Raw genomic sequence first — 17,404 nt, 5'->3', positions numbered from 1 at the left:
GCTCCTAAAATGCTAGTGCGATAACATGCCTGCACTGATCCCTCACCTCTGTACACATTTGTGCACAGAGAAACTCCTGTAAGGCCATCTTCTCTGTAAGTCCCAGGACAGATAAGAGCTATTCTCAGATGGACAAAGTTTATAGAGGGCTCAGGGAGGCACTGCTGTGTGCAAGCATGAAAATTAAAAGTACAGTGGTGACTACTTACACCTCTTAATTGACCCGACCAAACACACGAGTTGGTATTAAAAGCACATCCATTATTAACCATGATTAACCCTTAAGTGCTTCTGGAAAGCACTACCATTATTAAACAGTGAGGTCAAAGAACTGCAATAAGGAAATTCAAGTTGGAGGAAGCCCAGGAATCCAGCAGATACAGCAGCTACAGCTGAGCCAGATATGCTATAACTACCAATAGCTCAATTCATCTGTAATAATCAGTACGTGAACTGACCCGTTATTCACAGAAGAAAATAGAAATGTTCCAGCTCTAATATAAGTTTAACTGGGAATTTCTAACTTTGTGCTTTCTCTTAAAAAAAATGATAGATTTCCAAGTACAATTGCTCTGAACATGCAGCTATGTGGGGTTCACACAATGAACTTGCATGAGGTTTCAAGCACTTTGTATAATATTCAACAAAAAGCAGAAAAAGCAAGAGGCCAGATCATGGAGTTAAATAACTTAAGTCTACACAGCAAGAGACTGACAGAGATAATTTCAAACCTTCTACTGGAAAAAACTCTTATCACTTAGAAGCAAACAGGATGCTAATTTAATTCAGTTTAGCTCCATCCCTTAATATTCAAATGACTTTCCACTCAAGATAACATTTGCATACAAGAGGTTGCATTCTTAACCAATCTGTATTTACTCACTATGATTTTACCCTGGAAAAACTGTCATTGCCGTTTCAGTTTTTGGCTGTATACATTTTCAGATGAGAATATCTTCTATTTTTAGAAGAGTAGTTCCCTTCTGCTAGAGATGTCTGAGGCTGACTGCATTCCTGCATGCTGGGCACCGTTTCTCTCCACAAGACGATACCAGAGACGGATGGCAAATAATTCAGATATAGAGGATTAGAACTAAAACAATTTTCAAGGACTAAGTAATATTTTAGCTGACATCAAAACGTACTGCATTATTCTAGGTAGTTAATTTTGCCGAGCATAATTTTCAGCTAGAAGCTGGGAGAGTTGGACACACACCATATTAAACTTACCGTGTCCTTTACAGCCATAAAGCAGTGGCATATCCAGCGTCTCGTTGTGCCATCTCGACAGATGTAGGAGAATGCCCGATCAAAGTTCCTGTCAGGTGCGCAGAAAGAAACTTTCTCTATTGTCTGATCAACTATAAGATCCTGGAGGGGAAAAATCCGCCCCACCCCAAAATAAAAGAAACGTGAGAAGATACAGAGAAATTCTTGAACAAGTAATTTTCAGTATTAACTGCAAGAAGATGAGTTATACTAAAAAGAGCATAGACAGAGGATGTGGCTTTAATTATCTGTCAATGAATTCACCATTCAGAATCTACTCCAGTATGAAATAAAAAGGACAGATGGCATTTTCCACCTTTGGTAGAAGCGTGCCAAGGTACCACTTGAGAATTTAGGGACCCAAACAATTCCTAAGATCTCTCCTCCAGACTATGAAGCCCATGTTTTTGTTGTATTTTATTTTGACAGCAGCTCTGGTAATCTTGCAATCAAAAAATCCTTACTGTGGCTAAAACACAACACCGAAACTTAGAAGGGAGGTCTGCCAGTGGGAAGGTCTGGCAGCTGCTACACAAAAAGCCAAAGCTGATCTGCCAGTGGGCTAAGTCGGGATGTACCAGCGGCACTGGTACTATCAAACACCCTCGATTTGCTCCCACAGACTGAGGAGAAAAGTGTTTCTAAAAAGGAGATAGTAGAATTAAAGAACTATGGCATCTTACTTAAAAATAATTTTTTCAATATTTTTTTCAAAACTGTTTCTTTTGGTTGGTGGTTAGTACTTGGCACCTGTGTTAATGTATTCAACCACCAGGAGGCAATAGTATATGCTCTTTTTAAGTCCTATACTTTTAATTACCTCCAGTGTGTGCACAGCTTATTAAAATTCAATTTTTAAAGATTTGATATATGCAGTAACATTTCTAAAAATAATACATGTACTATTATTTTCAAATGAGGCAATCAGTAGACTGAATTCACCTGCATCGGTATGTTTGTATTCTTAAGAGACAGCGACTGTAGCGCTGATGAACCAGAGCACAGCAGCGGCCCTAGGGAAGTCTGGCCACAGAGTGAGTATTTGACAGGTGATTGTACTACAGAAGGATGTGAATTATCTCTACCTGCTTCTCAGTGTTGGCTTACAGAAACCATCTTTTAGTTGGACAATGTAAATGATGTGAAAATAAAATTAATTATTTCAGACTAATGAGAGTAAAATTGTTGCGATGGCCATGCCATCTTTTAAAATACTAGTACGCTTATATAGGTAAGCCTAATGGTCTTAATTTCTAATTGCCTACATCTCGATAAAACCAAGAATTGTTTGCTATTACTTGCACGCAGTTGCTGTGGTGGTACGCACTGTGCTATTCCACGACTTAAAACAATTGTAAAACAATCTAGAAGGATGTCACAAACACATTAGTCTTCTTCCACTTCAGACCAGCAGCTAAGAGATTAGAATTAGAAATCATCAAATTTTATGTTACTCTTTAGCTTGAGTCTGAAGGCAAAACCCTCCTATTTCATCTACGCTCTTCATTGCATTTTTGGAAGGTAGTTTGTGTTCATTCGGACCCATTCTAGGATTTGGATGCACTAAAAATTGTATTGATTAACATGAGTTTGTTCATGTATTACTATTGCACCCTTCTGCAGTGGTGCAGAACGAAGTCAAGGGATGCTCCAAGCTCAATGTCAACAGAACTTATCAGGAAAAAAAAAGGTTCTTCTGGTAAATGCAACAAAAATATTCCAATCTTGTGCTACCTGCCACATTTTATGAAATATGTCTTGAGAGTACTGTGAAATTAACTGGGGAAAAAAAAATACCAAGTGTACATACATTTACAATAAACTACTCAACTAATTAAACTAATTACACACTTCAGTCTTCCTTTCAAGTAACAACACTTGCATTAACATAAAGATTGGTATCCATTTGAAGATATAGCACATACATTAAAATAATATTGGGGTCCATTTGAAGTTATAGCACATACATTATTACAGAGAAATGCAAAACTTTTGTAAGTGGAAATCTAACCTTTGTTTTCTCATCTACAACTCTGAGTCCATCCGCCGAAACCCACAGGACTGCTTTAACTGCTTTCTTTCCAGACTTTCAAAAAAAAAGAAAAGAAAGGAAAAAAAACAGTTTTATGCCAACAGCATCAGACTGTCACCCGCTTCCCCTTTCCAAGAACCATAACATTAAGTGTAGATGAAGTCCACGGTCAGTAGGGTGCCCAAAGCCAGATACACAATCCAAGTTGCAAAACATTCAGAGAACCAAGCCAAAGCCAGTATTTCAGAAACAGCACATCGTGGGGATGGGGAGAGGGCACACAACAGGTGGAGGCAAAAATAAGGTGTATATCCACCAACAGTAAAGAATTCAAGACCGACCAAGTGGGTGAAGAATTCCACTAAAGAGTCAGAAGACACTAATTCATAAGGAGTTACACCACAGGTAGCTTCTTCAGCACAAGTTTAAACATAGGAAAATTCTTACCTGGCATTTCCACGAGCCCTACCCTCTGCCCTTACAGTCGCATGGCATAATCATGGCATCATCTTAAACCAGTGTTAAAGGCACCCAAAAATCACCAGTTCCTGTGTTACGAGCTTAATGCTAAGATCAATCATCCAAACATGTTCCACTAATTTATTAAGAGCTAAATGTCACATCTTGGATGAGAGGCAGAAAAATAGGATTTCCTAACCATTTGGTGTGTGCAGGTTGAGAAGGCACTGGTGCGAGCAGGCTGGGGCAGCGGAGGAGCCGCCTGGCTCCTCTCCAAGATCTGACTGTGGGAACTCGCAGCTGCTGCAAGCTGAGGGTGAGTCCAAGTGGGAAATGCAGGAAGGCTTCAGGAGCCACTTACACTACAGACTCTTTCTAGACTGTTTACTTTTTAAGGGAAAGTCACAAAAAACAGTATAAACACTTGACACAATATTCTTCTGAAACTAACTCATTAAACAGAAAATAGGTACGATGTCAACATAATTTTACAGGTTGTGACAGAACTACTACTAGATTTTTTTTTTTTTTTTAACATGTTAACTTAATTCACAAGCCCCATACTTTAAGCCAGTCAATAAAATATTCTCCCCATAATGTTTTTTCAAGCACTAGGTTTACATAGTTTGTGGCTGCTAATGGCACCCACCACAGACCACTGCACGGAGTGAAGAGAACAACATCAGCAAAAGATGAGGGGGTATCAGCCAGTGCCTTCATGCAAGAATTTCTTTTTAATAGTTCATTGTAGATGTATATAATTTATATTCATACAGCAAGTAATGGAGCAAGGACACATTCTGGCATAAGCTACCACATGTTCCAAGTCTGCAACACCAATTTTAACACTATAAGGGTGAAATATCATGGAGTGAAAAGTCTCTTGTTATATCACATCAGTTTCATTCTCAAAGAAAGCAGCAAGTGCAAAGAAAATGGGCCTGGCAGAACTTCTGTTTGTTTTGGGGGAGGAACTATTTGTCCTAATTTCGGAAGCAGCAATGACACCCTGAGCATTTTCAAAAGGCTTGGTGAGAACAGAGAATGGCACTGACTTGTACGGAAGAGTGATTAAAAGAGAAAAGAGAGAAAATAAGCACAGTGTGAAAGCAAGCTATGCAGAAGTGCTTGCAGAAGCAAGTTTCTAAATATCTATCCCCCAGAGAAGGTTTAAAGTAAAACTGTCTGATTCTGGGATGCCTAGTGAAAAGAGTATTATGTAATATAATTCAAAAGGGAAGATGTACTTAAATTTACCATCGTATGTGTTCAAAAATATTGCAGCATTTAAAAGTTACTTCTAAATTCTGATCTTAAAAAGCATCAATACCCACAAAATATAGTTCATATTTTCAATGCTCAGGTAGCTTCCATACCCTAAAAGCCCCTAATTAATCCCCAAAACAAATGGTTTGCAAAGGTCTGTCTCCTTGAACTGTTTTAAAAAGGCATACCTGTTTCTTAGAAGCTGTTAATAAGTCTTAAAAGCTTTATTTCAAGCAAATACAGTCAGAAGAAGACAATGCCTCCAGGTAACTGTCTGGTTTAGATTACCATCATTAGAAACAAAGATAAGTCTTTCTCCAGAAAACAAAAACCTTCTTTCTGCAGAAATAGTGAACAGGTTCCTGATGTTTGCATTAAAGTCAAGTTTAACTGAGCTGGGTACTTCGTAAAGCAGTACTGATCTTCAACAGAGCTACTCCTCACCTGTTATTTTACCAAATGAGAATTTAGAAACAGCTAAGACACGGAATTTCACATTTTTCAGAATAAAATGAAAAGGTTGAAGGGCTAAGTCCCCATCTCCCATTAGAAACTTAAGGTTCCTCATGCAAGATAACCAATCATGGGTTTGCTACACTAAGAGAAAAACAAACCACACTTTCATCTCTCAATTCCTTCTTCTAGATTTATGATCTGTGCATCGCTTCGAAGCAGTAAGTCCTTACAGTCTATATCCCAAACCCACAACTACTACTGCTGAGCAACATACGATCTTCTCATCTACTAAATCCTCAGCTTAGCCGTGCCTACAAGTGGCATATAAAGGAACATACTTCTACAGATCAGTTTACATTGGATATACAAATCAAAGTACTACTCCACTGTGGGTGGAATATTGCCAAGTATATCGTGATTACAGGGTAGACACAAGCAGCCGCACTCCTGGCACACACTGGACAAAGATCAGACCTGATGCAAGACACTGCATGGGAAGGGAGCTCCAACGCGTGATTGCAGCTTGTGCACAGTTATAGGTGACTCCAAAAGTATCTAGGGCAAATGGCCAATATTCACTGGAACAGCGTGGTCTTGAATGTTGCTACCAAAGGACTCATCTAGGCACCCAGATCAGTAGCTTGTCTTCCTATTCAAGAGTGTGTGGATGACAGCGCTGCTGGAGGAGAGCCACGTGTGGCACGCACTCCCGCAAGCCCGGCTTGGCCGTGCTGAGTCAGCCCCGATGGAAACCTGGCTGCTCAGCACTTCCCAGGAGCTCGGTAACCTGCGCCAATGCGAGACTCGTTATCTGGAGTAATTTCACACTCAGGTCTCCAGGAGGGCAGGTGAGGCACCTGTCCTAAGAGACAACAAGGCCCAAAGACAAAGCAGGACCACTACAGGCTGGGCGTGAGGGAAACCTCTCTGACAAGTTGGCGATGCCCCAGAGATACATGTACTTTCCTAATTAGCAGTGCAGGTCACAACAATTTAACTGTTAGAAGTGACAGGAACATGGAGGTAAGAGGCAGCTGTATTGTAAGGTGGAAAATAAAGTTTTGAGGATGCCAGAGCAGAAGTTGCCCGTTAAGGCACTTTTAAAATACTTCTAAATTATGTATAGTCTTTCTGCCTGTTTTATTCTGTTCTGAGACTTTCAAACAGCTGTAAGATGTATCTGGAGCCTGAGGTATATATAAAGAAAATGTTTCATTTCTGACTCTGTGTAAAACATTGCATGATAAGAAATACATGCACTCAGAGCCAAATATGAGAAAGATAACCGAATCAGTACTACTATTCATTACAACACAAAAGCTTTAGCTTTAAAATATGAAGAACTGCCTAAAAAGGCAGTAGATTTGGTTACATTGCATATGCTATGCAAAAGAAAACTGCAGAAACCTACCTTGGAGCTATCTACAGACATCTCATTTTTATTTAAAGATAAAAAAAAATATTTTCAATACTGAACATTTCCAGATACAAATCCATCAGATTTACCTTTTAGGGAGAGAAAAATACAGACAGGGAAAGCAGCAAACCTGTCTAGAGTGACTTTTTGAAAGCTACTAATGTGTTTTCTGAACTGCAAAGGTGCTTAATATTCTATTAATCCCAATGCAAGGCATCTGCGGAGAAATTATAGATGAGACAGCCAAAAGATATTAAGAGCTATTAGTATTTCTCAATTATTAATAGGAGAACAGCTGTCCCTTTCTTGGCAGTTTTCCCCTACATTTGAGCTCCAATTTTACACCAAAGCTGCAATAAAGTCACTGGGCTACGATACTGTGGAGATATCTAGACATCGTGGATTTAAGTGTTTTCAGTGCTAACTAATGAAACTTCACAGGCTGAAGTAGAAGTAGGTCCCTCTGGCAAAATATTATAATAAAAGACAAAGCAAATCTACAAGGCTCTGGTAAAGTACCAGACTTCATAAAAAAGCAACCAAGATGTAACCGGGAAGCTGGCTTATTTAATAGATAAATATCTGTCTTTGAGGTTTTTAATTAAGTGCTATGCAAGTATCTGTCCTTTTACATCTTTGCTTTCTTATGTACCCTAATGTAAACTAATACCAACAATCAGAAAGAAAACTAACATATCTGATCAGGTTGAGATGTGCGGGGTTTCTGTTTCTTTTAAGTAAATTCTAAGCAGTATTTAGCATTTTCAGTTGCAAAGCAAATGGCATGTTTTGACTCCAGTCTTTGTAGATTCCAGTTCTTAAATTTCATTTGCACATAGGAATGATCTGGTTAATCTAACAGATCTCCCACCTATGATATTTTGGCACTAAAAATATTAACAGCCTTTTACTTCACCATCACTACATTTTAGATGGGTGCTTTCCCAGATCACAGAAGAAACCTCAATTGGGGAAACAGCTGTCCCTGTGTGATATGCAGCACTGACTGAAACGTGAAAAAAGAGCAGCTGAATAAACCTCATTCAGTCCCCAAGCAAAGCCAAAACAAATCTGCAACCAGAGAATAATCTGCTCCAAAAGACTTTTTAATGTATAGAAGTCATAAACCTGTTAGTTTCTATTTAAGCCAAGATTCATTTTCTAACAAGATACTTCAGAAGCCACATCTTATATTAACTCCATACGTAAACTAAATAAAATGTTTTTGAGGAATTTTAAACACAGAAGTTGGGAACAGATGAGAGGCAAAAGAGAGAGAGATCTCTTCCAGTGGGCTACCCGTGCTGCTCTGTAGAGATGGAGACAGCAGGAATAAAACCACCCAGCTGTCAGTACAGCGTGTTCTGAATAAGAACAGAGAGTTGCTTCCCTTCACGTCTCAGACACTGTCCTCGTGAAAACAAGAGCAATGATTGAAACAGTAAATTTCTCAGTTATAGAGCTGAGCTGCAATTAGAAAAACATAGTACATAAACGCCTAGTCTCATCTTCATATACTTTTGTATTAGGACTGTGCTCAAAAAAGAAAGGTTTAAGAGATGGTCTATGTAGGCACCCTGCTTTCCCCCATCACCAGCACCTGGTGCCAGGCAGCTGCCCATGAAACACTTACAAGGCACAGACACCAACTGCCCTGTAGATATTTGCCCAGGTGATGTAGGCTGGCACAAGTTTAAGTGTTTAAAAAGAAAATTCACTTTTTTTCAGGAAGATCAAATTGCTTCAGAACACTGGATTTCTGATACTGTCCAAATGGATTCAAGTTCCTGTTTCAGGTTGCCTTTTAAACCATATTATTTATTTGATCAACGTATTTCCGAGTCTGCTGTAGAAGCAAATATTCTGAAATGGATTAGGGGACTCTCAACACCCTGATTTTATGGCAGTGCTATACCAGGGATGTAACTCCTTATAGTGCAAGCACAAATGAGGCATTAGACTTACTTTTCCAAAGAAGCCTTTGAAGAACTTCCTTTCCTGGAGGAACAGGGGGGACAAGTCGAGCGCTATTACTGTAGGTAGCTAAAATGTCCCAGGGTTTCAAACCAACAAGCACACACAAGAATAGGGTTTGGAGGGAAAGGAAGGGGTTTTTAGAGTTATCCATGAGAAGGTGCGACAGGCAAATGTGAAAATAATCCCATGAAAATGCAGACCAAAGGGCACGCACACAGTTCTAATAAGCTACTGCCCTGAAATTGGTGAAAAGAAGAGAACTTCAGCCCCAATTTCATGCAAAGTGGTTACTTTATTTTCACTCTCTCTTGTTTAGTCCCCTTTAGTTAGGTTATAAACCAAACTTGGCAGCAGACACGGTGGTTCAACAATTAAAATACTGTATGGGCTCTTGTGAAATGCAAAGCTCTAACTCCAGAATTACTGTCAAGTTTGCTCTGTATTGATCACTCTTTCCCAAAGCAAATGCTTTGTAAGCTGGAGAAACATGTATGACTAGTGTAAAGCAGGGTTAAACACAGTTTTGTTTTATTTGTTGCTTTGGTTTGCATGCTTATTCTTACACCTCATATCTCACGCAGTCCTCTCTGAACAGTGAGGAATTTCATCTTACCTTGTGGTCCCTTCCTCTTTCCCCCTCTGTAAAGCTTTCCAAGGCTTTATACAATATTTATATGAAGATTAGATATTCATTCTACAACTCTGAACTGATAGGCTGAATAAGAACCCTCTAAAGTCAGCTCAGACAGGAACAGTCAGGCACATGCAAAGATACCAAGGCCTGAACTACAGCTTCCTAAATTTCTTCAGCCTGGAAGTGATTATATCGATTGCCCAATTCATATTGAGAAAAAGGCAGCACACAATTTTAAGCATATTTGCATGCAGTTTAGCTTACTGGCTTTGTTACCAGACTGTGGAGATAAAAAAAAACAACCCTGCAAGATCCGAAACAACCTCCTGAGAGGTCGTTTCTCTGGGCCGGGTACGAGCTCAGGCACACGCTGCCCCTGGGCCAGGGGAAGCTGGAAGCTGGCGCCCAGTGCAGTGCTGCTCCTGCTGCCTCCCAAACCACTGTAGTCGGGAGGCAGCCACGGCACAGCAAGGAACGGTGAGGAGGTGGAGAACTGCAGATGAGACAGAGAGCGTCTTTGCGACAGCCCCTGACCCCAGATTAACACCGTACAATTCCAACATGTTGATTGCTGATAACAATATTAAAAATATTATTACAAATATCTTGGGGCAGTGCCTCAAGAACCAATTGATAAGCAGGGTTATATTTAATACAAAGCTCTGGTTCTGACGCAAGCCAACAAAAGCCAGGAAACACAAAGCTAAGAAGGGAGTGTCAGTCTCGACTTTGCATTTCCTGACTTGTGTTGCCCTGCGCCTCTGCCCCGTGTCCTTCCACAGAGCTTTCCTCCCAGTATCTGTAACATCTTCATGTCAACTCAGACAGTGCATAAAGAACATCTCTAAGTTCAGTCAGCTGAAAAGCTTAATTTTTCGAGGTAGGAATGGTTATGTATTTGGACAGGATATGCTGAACGCTAGGAGGGGAACTAATGGATTAATCACAGTGTTGCGTACATAATGAGATGGGGTTGGATGCTGCTGCCAAGTTGAGCAATGACTATTGCATTACACTAAATAACAGCTTTTTAAAGATAGCAAAAGCTAAAGAGATCCACAGAAGCTACCTCATTTTTAGATGATGGTTAATTTTGTTCTCAGCAAAGTGCTTGTTAAACAAGATTATTTTTTTAATAAACTAGAAAAGGTTAATGGAAAAGGCATCATGCAAAATGGATTTTAAACAACACTAAGTTAATGTAGTTTAGAGATAACTAATGCATGTTTTAAAATATTAAATTATGTCTCTTTACCTGCTAAAACAAGAACATACATTAAAACAAATGCATCATTTAAAACAAAAAATGGCAAGTTAGAAACAAATACTACACACTAAAGCTGACTTAAAATGCGACATGAGAGAGCAAACTTTTGTCTTTATATGATTTTCCCACACCTGAGTCAAATACACTTACAGGGCACTTACAAAGTTATTTTCCAGTTTGTGCTAAATATTTTTAATTCAGTGAAACGGTTCTGAAGAACCAAGTCCAAATACAAGGATCCTACCACATACAAAATGTATACACAGTTAGTAATATATCCCTACTAAGGGAGAAATGTAAGCTACACTGGAAATTTCCTGCTAAGGAAAAAAAGGCAGGCTCCATTAACCCATGTTAATAATAGACTGACAGCTGAATACATGGGTTTCTGAGCTGTTTAATGAGACTGTGGTATCATTTCATCAGACAAAAAATAGGAACATAACTCCAGTTTGTCTTCATTCTAAACAATCTTATAATCTGCACATTATAGCAGTGGTGGTGTGCAATTTCAGAGCTATAAAACTGTAACAACAGAATACACTGTGGATGATGGACTCTATCTAAAAGTGACTTCTTTTATTCAGTTGTTAATTAAACAATGCCTGAATAAAATGCTCACCATCACCTGGTTTCAAGTTCTGCAAGATGCAGTGCTCAAAAACAATTACAACACATTAAACAAGCAGCTAATAAAAAAAAAAAACCCTGAAAGGTTATTTCCCACAATAAAGAGACAGAAATATTTGTTTGCATCTTTTCTTTCAAAAAGCAAAGCAGAAATTAAGCTACTCCTAAAACCAAGATTAACATTGTTTTATATTCTTCTCGACAAATCCCATTAAATGTTTTAAAATCCATTAGTCAACGCTGAAGAACAAGACTTCAGCTCCCCAAATGAATTGCCAACCGCTGGAGAACAGGAATCAAGAGGAAAAAAAAAAATCTATGAAAATAAGTAGACAGAATTTAACTTTTAGAATCTACAAGATACAAATATTCAACAATTCTGTCTTAGAGAGCTGAACTATTAATTACTGACTGGATTTGTAAAACCTACACATTACCTGCAAAGAAAACAGTAAAGATTAAAATAGGCCACATACATTTTGGTGTAGTTTAACCATAGGAAAAGTGAAGTCCTTTTCCCCTTAAGATAGTCTTTCCGTTTGAACACTGCAGCTAAAAAATTCTAATTCTTTCAAGACCAAGAGAAAGCCCATCAGAATAACCATGTACTGTGAAAGCAAGAGACTACCACAAGAACAAACTGTTTTCTTATCACATTCCTTGCATGCTGAAACATCATCCAGTGGTCTGGTTTTTGCTAATTAAGAGAGCATATTGTACAGAAAAAGAGCTTTCAGTAATGGCAGAGTTTAAAACCTAAACGCTTGGGGTGGGGGGCAGGGGTTGAATTGCAGTGAGCAGCCCCAAATGCACCTTGGATCTGATGGAGTCTGGCAACTAATGTGCACAAAGTAGTTTCAGGGCCCAAGGAGAATTTCACCTTTACTTCTCAACTTCCAACACTGACAAAGGAGACAATGGAAACAGCGTTCCTAAGAGACGTGCCTCTATGTAAACGAGACATCAAGAACTTCAAACAGAAGAAGAGATCAAAATTATCTGAAGAAAAACATTGAATTTATGAGAAAGGGTAAGCTGGTGCCATTCGGAATTTGGAACAATGACATAGCACAGAATAGGGAAATGAAATTGTTTACTTCCACAGAACACACTGTAAAAGTTTGATATCCAAATCTGACATTTGAATCAATAATTCAGGTGATCAAGAATCACAATCCTGGAATTATCCAGATGCCAGAAGAAACTGGGCACTCTGCTTTTACTGCATCTCATTATCTATAAGCTTAGCTACACTTAGCTGGCTTGTGGGCTTAAAGTTTATAAGAAAACTAGAAAACAAATACTTCACAGCATAGATCCCCAGAGAAGAGAATGAGAGAAGTTGCATGAAGTAGATACTGCAAGGTTATTTGGTGTGCTAATAGAAAGTATTCTGATAGAACAAAAATCAGAATGAGACAAAAACGGATGCTATTCATTATGTGGCCAGTACTTGCACTTTCAGCTACATCAACTAACCCACAGAACAAAGGAACTCATTTATATTTTGTGAGGTCCTTTTTAATAAAAATCAATCACCAATCACTGCTGGACTGAATGGGAACAGATGGGATGCGGCTTTAACAGGTTGCTATACATTAGCTGCGACAGAAAAGAATGAAAAGACTTTTAATCGAAGCACTAAACCAATTCAGAAACTTTACAGCACAACATAAGGAAGAAAAGATAACCTATAATCCTCTGTTGTGTGCTAGGAAGAAGGGAAGAACAGGTTTAGCTGGAAGCCAGTTGAGCTCTCACATTTGGTGAGGAAAAAAGCAATGTCCAGTAGCAGATATCTTAAGCTAGCAAAGGTGCAGTAGAAGCATTTGGTGTACTTTTTTTGTGGAGCTACAAGAGTTTCTTCAACTAAAGGCATCACTGTAGAATGCATATAGCTAAGACACATAAGAGAAGTGATGAAAAGGACTGCAGTTCCCTATCTCCATTCAGACTTTCAATGTCCTTTCTCCTCCTGTTCTCTTCAACGCTGTTGCAGCCTCAGTTCCTCGACAGACTGATCACTGACTTTTTTGAGTTCGCTATTTCCGCAGGATTTTGTGATACGACTACTGCAGGAAAGAGATGACAAGACCTCTTCAAATGAGCCACAGAAATACAAAGAGCTTTGAACGAGTGCCATTTAGAGGAGCAAACGTTCACAAAAGCCAAACTAAGAGCAGCCCACTTCATGACATATCAGAATTAGGCAGCCTTCAGGCCACTCTGAGCAGATGCAAGCCAGATTATTTCATGCATGACTACAACGTTGCAGTGCATTAGAAAAAAGCAGCCTTAATCAAGTAATGTTTTGTATAATAACGGTGAATTAAGTCACTATTAAAGTGGCAGGCAACAGAGGGAGAGAGAGAGGGAGAGGAAAAGAGAGAGAAAGGGAGAAAGAACTGTTAAAAAAACAATGCTTGAAGTCCCATGTGGGTACCAACTTATTCTGAAAGGTCACAGAGGATTTTTACACTTTTGTTTTGCAAATAGTTTCTGGGAGCAGAAAGAGCAGTTGCAGCTCTCTGGCTCCCATGGCCAGATGTGCACGTCCCCTGACCGCGGCCACGCTCTCCCACCGCCAGCTGCTCCCCTGCCCTGGGACACCAGCTCAGCCTGGAGCTGGGACCCACCTTCTCTCGCAACACTCACAACCCCACAGCCAGCTTTTTCATGAAACAAATATACATACAGATTTCAGTCTCTTCACAGCGTCCTCACAGATGTGCATTCCTCTGGATTCGTCCACCTCGACATGTCCCAGGTACTGCAGGAAAGAGAGCGGGGGGGCGAAAAGCTTAACAGCAGCTCCTTAAACTCCCCGGGTTTAAAAATGCAATCTCTGAATTCATCTCAGTTCAGCTGGGATGACGGACATTAACACCATTTTCCTAGCCTTCTTTTGAGACCTGTATTTGGAGGTTCGACTTTGTATTTATATAGGACACCAACATCAGTAGAAAAGTGTGATACATCTAGAAATTTGGAGGGAAAGACAGACTTTCCTTACTCGGGGGAAAAAAAGAAATTGAAAAGTAGAAATGTACTTCCCTGCTTATTCAGCATGAGCTTTAGTCACTTTTTTCACCAGCATACCATGAAAACCTCAAGTCAATAAAGATATGACTGTGAATAAATTATTTTAAAATAACGATAAATACATTTATTATTGAAAACTGAATTATCCTACATAGTAAAATAACCAAATACATTTAAACGTTCATGTCCAAATACAAGATATTTCAATGTTGCAAACAAAACATCCTTCTTTTTTTCTCCTCCCCTTTTTTAAAATTATAGGCCAAAACTGTTATCTTTGTTACAACACCAGGCTTTTATGTGGATGCTGAAACATTCATCATCCTCACAAAAATTTTTAAAATATAACAGTTTGCTGTATTTTCATCTTATCAAGAACTATTTAGAAAAACAAAACAAACCACACCAAAACAACAGTGAATAGAAAACGCAAGTCTCAAAGCTTTTAAATTAATAACCTAGAATAACATTAGTCTACAGAGAAAGCAATTTCAAGAAATACAGAGTGTAGTGCTTGGGGCACTATAGATAGTTTCATTTTAGATTGGGGGGGAAAGAGGAAAGAAAAAAAAAGGTACGAAGCTTCTCAATTTCTCCCTACATTTCCAGTCAGGCTTTTTTGACAGGGGAAGGAAATGTTCTTTAAGAAACATTCATATCCTTACTCAAAGTACTTAATTCTTGAAGAAAACCATAGAAACCACTAAGGAAAAGCCTTCTGAAGTTTTGTAATAAGAAGTATAGGTCCAAGAATCTTACCCCTATTTACATAGGACTGTAAAAATTGTATGCAATTCAGCATTTATTTTCTAGACTAGCTAGACAGCGAAGAAATTCTTTTAAAATATCAGAATCAAGGATCAACACTTATCACTTAATGCAGTGGTAAACCTAGGTTTAATAACCTATTGAGAAGTCCCACTCCATCACAGAATATTCTGTCATAAGTTATTTGACAATTCCCAGGTTTTGTTTCATTAATTAGGCACCATACTTAACTAGATGGACAATAAAAATATTTGCCCCCTTAGCAACACATTGAAGTACTGTATCAGATAAATCATAATAGATTCAACTGAATGGACAAACTGTTCTAAGGATTTAATATAAATTTGAAGGTTGAGGGGTTTTTCACAAAACGCAATGTGCTCCAAAAAAAGATTCTACATACCACCCTACATACCATTAAACTGCTGAAAGATTTAAAAGATCTTCAGGGACAGGAGGCTTTAACATTAAATCTCACTATGTGGCATTTTTAAAACTGAGTAATCTAGATAGAACAATTCTGCAAGAATTTCATTTAAACTAGCCTCACAGCTGGACAACAGTTTGAAAAATAAATTGCATAGAAACTACAAGATAAATTAAAAAGATCTGACACTTCAGAGCTTTTTAAAAATGAGCTCTGTGAGGCTGAAGCCTTATAACAATGCTGGACCTGCCAAAACAGCAACTGGACTCTCTTAGCTGAGCCTGCTCAACACTTTTGCAAGTTCTTAATTTCTTCAGAACACACACAAACTAGAAAAATTTAATCCTGAAAATACACAAAGAGTAACAACTAAAGGTGCATTTACTACGTGTCTGGAAGACCATATTTATACCAACAGCTATCTAATTTTAATATCTTCCATTCTGCCATGACTCCTCTGGAAGTTCCAGAGGCACAGAAATGCTGCCCATATTTGTCACAGGAAAGTTTTGGGTTTAGTAACTTAAGACAGTTTGTCAATTTCTCTTTAAAAAAGGGAGGATATAGACAGGAACAAAGCTGAGCTTCTCAGAGGACAGAGAAAAGGATACATGCATGGAACAAGCCATCTAGTTTGCATGTCGATTACGTAAAGTATTATACAAATACAGGACAACTTTTGGATTTCCTGAGCTATGCGCACATCTCATTTACCCCAGTGAGGGCAAAATTTTTCCAACGGAAGATCCAAACCATTCAGTCCCTGTACTTGGCAACCTGCCTTTTGCTTGGAAAAGGGAGAAACAGAGCAGGGTAAATATTGCCTCATGTCACACTCCAAAACAGACAACCGTTTTCCCCGGTGGTGCCAAACCGCTATTCAAGCCTCATGCTCCAACTTCCAGCAATCAGTCATGCCACTGCGGCTACAGACAGCAAGTTTAGCTGCAGTTTTCAATGCTGCTTCCACTCCAGTGAATGGGGACATTATTGCACGTATCAAGTGCATCTACCCACAGCAAAAGGGTACAATCCACAGACCTCATTGAGCATCAATCAATTCTGAATTATAAAAGAAATTACACTGCCACACAATACTTCTTTATGATATAGAGCACAAAAGGTGCTTTGTTTGCAGTTACACTTTACGCTTTTAGCCCTTCACCAAAAAAACCCTTGTTCTTCCCATTGCACTGTTTTTGCAGGAGCTCATCACTATCGGTATCGGTGGCCTTGCATGTTTTACCAGCAGTTTCAAAATCCTTCCTGGGTTTTTCCTGGGGAGTGGTGGTGGTGTGTTAATTCCTTATAGATACCGATATATTTTTAAATTTGTTTCTTATAAAAATAATTTTCAACTGTATATTCACAACACTGTGGTCCTCCTCTTTTATTAGCCAAGTCTCCCTTAAGCAGCAGGTCCCCTTCCAAGTCTTTAGGCTTATTTCTAAATACTTTTTTCTGTCAGGCTGAGAGTAGATATACATGGCTCCTGTATTTAACCAATGCTGCAATAGTTATCTAACTTGTAATGGGTAGTAATCAGACAAATATTTCTTCAAGAAACTTGGCAAACAGCTTCACTACAGACCTTTTCTAGTACCCTTACATTTAAATCCTAACTGTTAAATTGTAATTATATCAATACATCATCTTAAATTTAAAATATTAGTTCATCTTATTAGTGCAACAGCATTTTACGAGTGACATTTCAAAACTTGATAGAGAAAGCAAATACAGCTGCTAGTTAGATTAAGACA

The 17,404-nt window shown here is 38.8% G+C and overlaps 1 protein-coding gene across 11 annotated transcripts in view; it reads right to left on the bottom strand.

Annotated features, from left to right (window-relative positions):
- NUMB (NUMB endocytic adaptor protein) overlaps window positions 1–17,404 on the bottom strand; it is a 95,169-nt gene that overhangs the window by 9,397 nt on the left and 68,368 nt on the right. For 4 of the 11 annotated variants that reach the window (XM_071809245.1, XM_071809247.1, XM_071809246.1 and 1 more), the window contains exons 3-6: window positions 14,103–14,177; window positions 8,865–8,942; window positions 3,281–3,355; window positions 1,231–1,371 (exon numbers count right to left, since the gene is read on the bottom strand). In XM_071809245.1, coding sequence (XP_071665346.1) covers window positions 1,231–1,371; window positions 3,281–3,355; window positions 8,865–8,942; window positions 14,103–14,177 — 369 coding nt within the window. The remainder of the gene's footprint in view (window positions 1–1,230; window positions 1,372–3,280; window positions 3,356–8,864; window positions 8,943–14,102; window positions 14,178–17,404) is intronic. The other 7 variants (XM_065839965.2, XM_065839968.2, XM_065839966.2 and 4 more) reach the window with 2 other exon arrangements.

Source organism: Patagioenas fasciata, chromosome 5 (genome assembly GCF_037038585.1).
Source record: "Patagioenas fasciata isolate bPatFas1 chromosome 5, bPatFas1.hap1, whole genome shotgun sequence".
Classification (NCBI taxonomy): Eukaryota; Metazoa; Chordata; class Aves; order Columbiformes; family Columbidae; genus Patagioenas; species Patagioenas fasciata.
The sequence above is the reverse complement of the archived record's forward strand: the minus strand, read 5'-3'. Positions and strand labels throughout refer to the sequence as shown.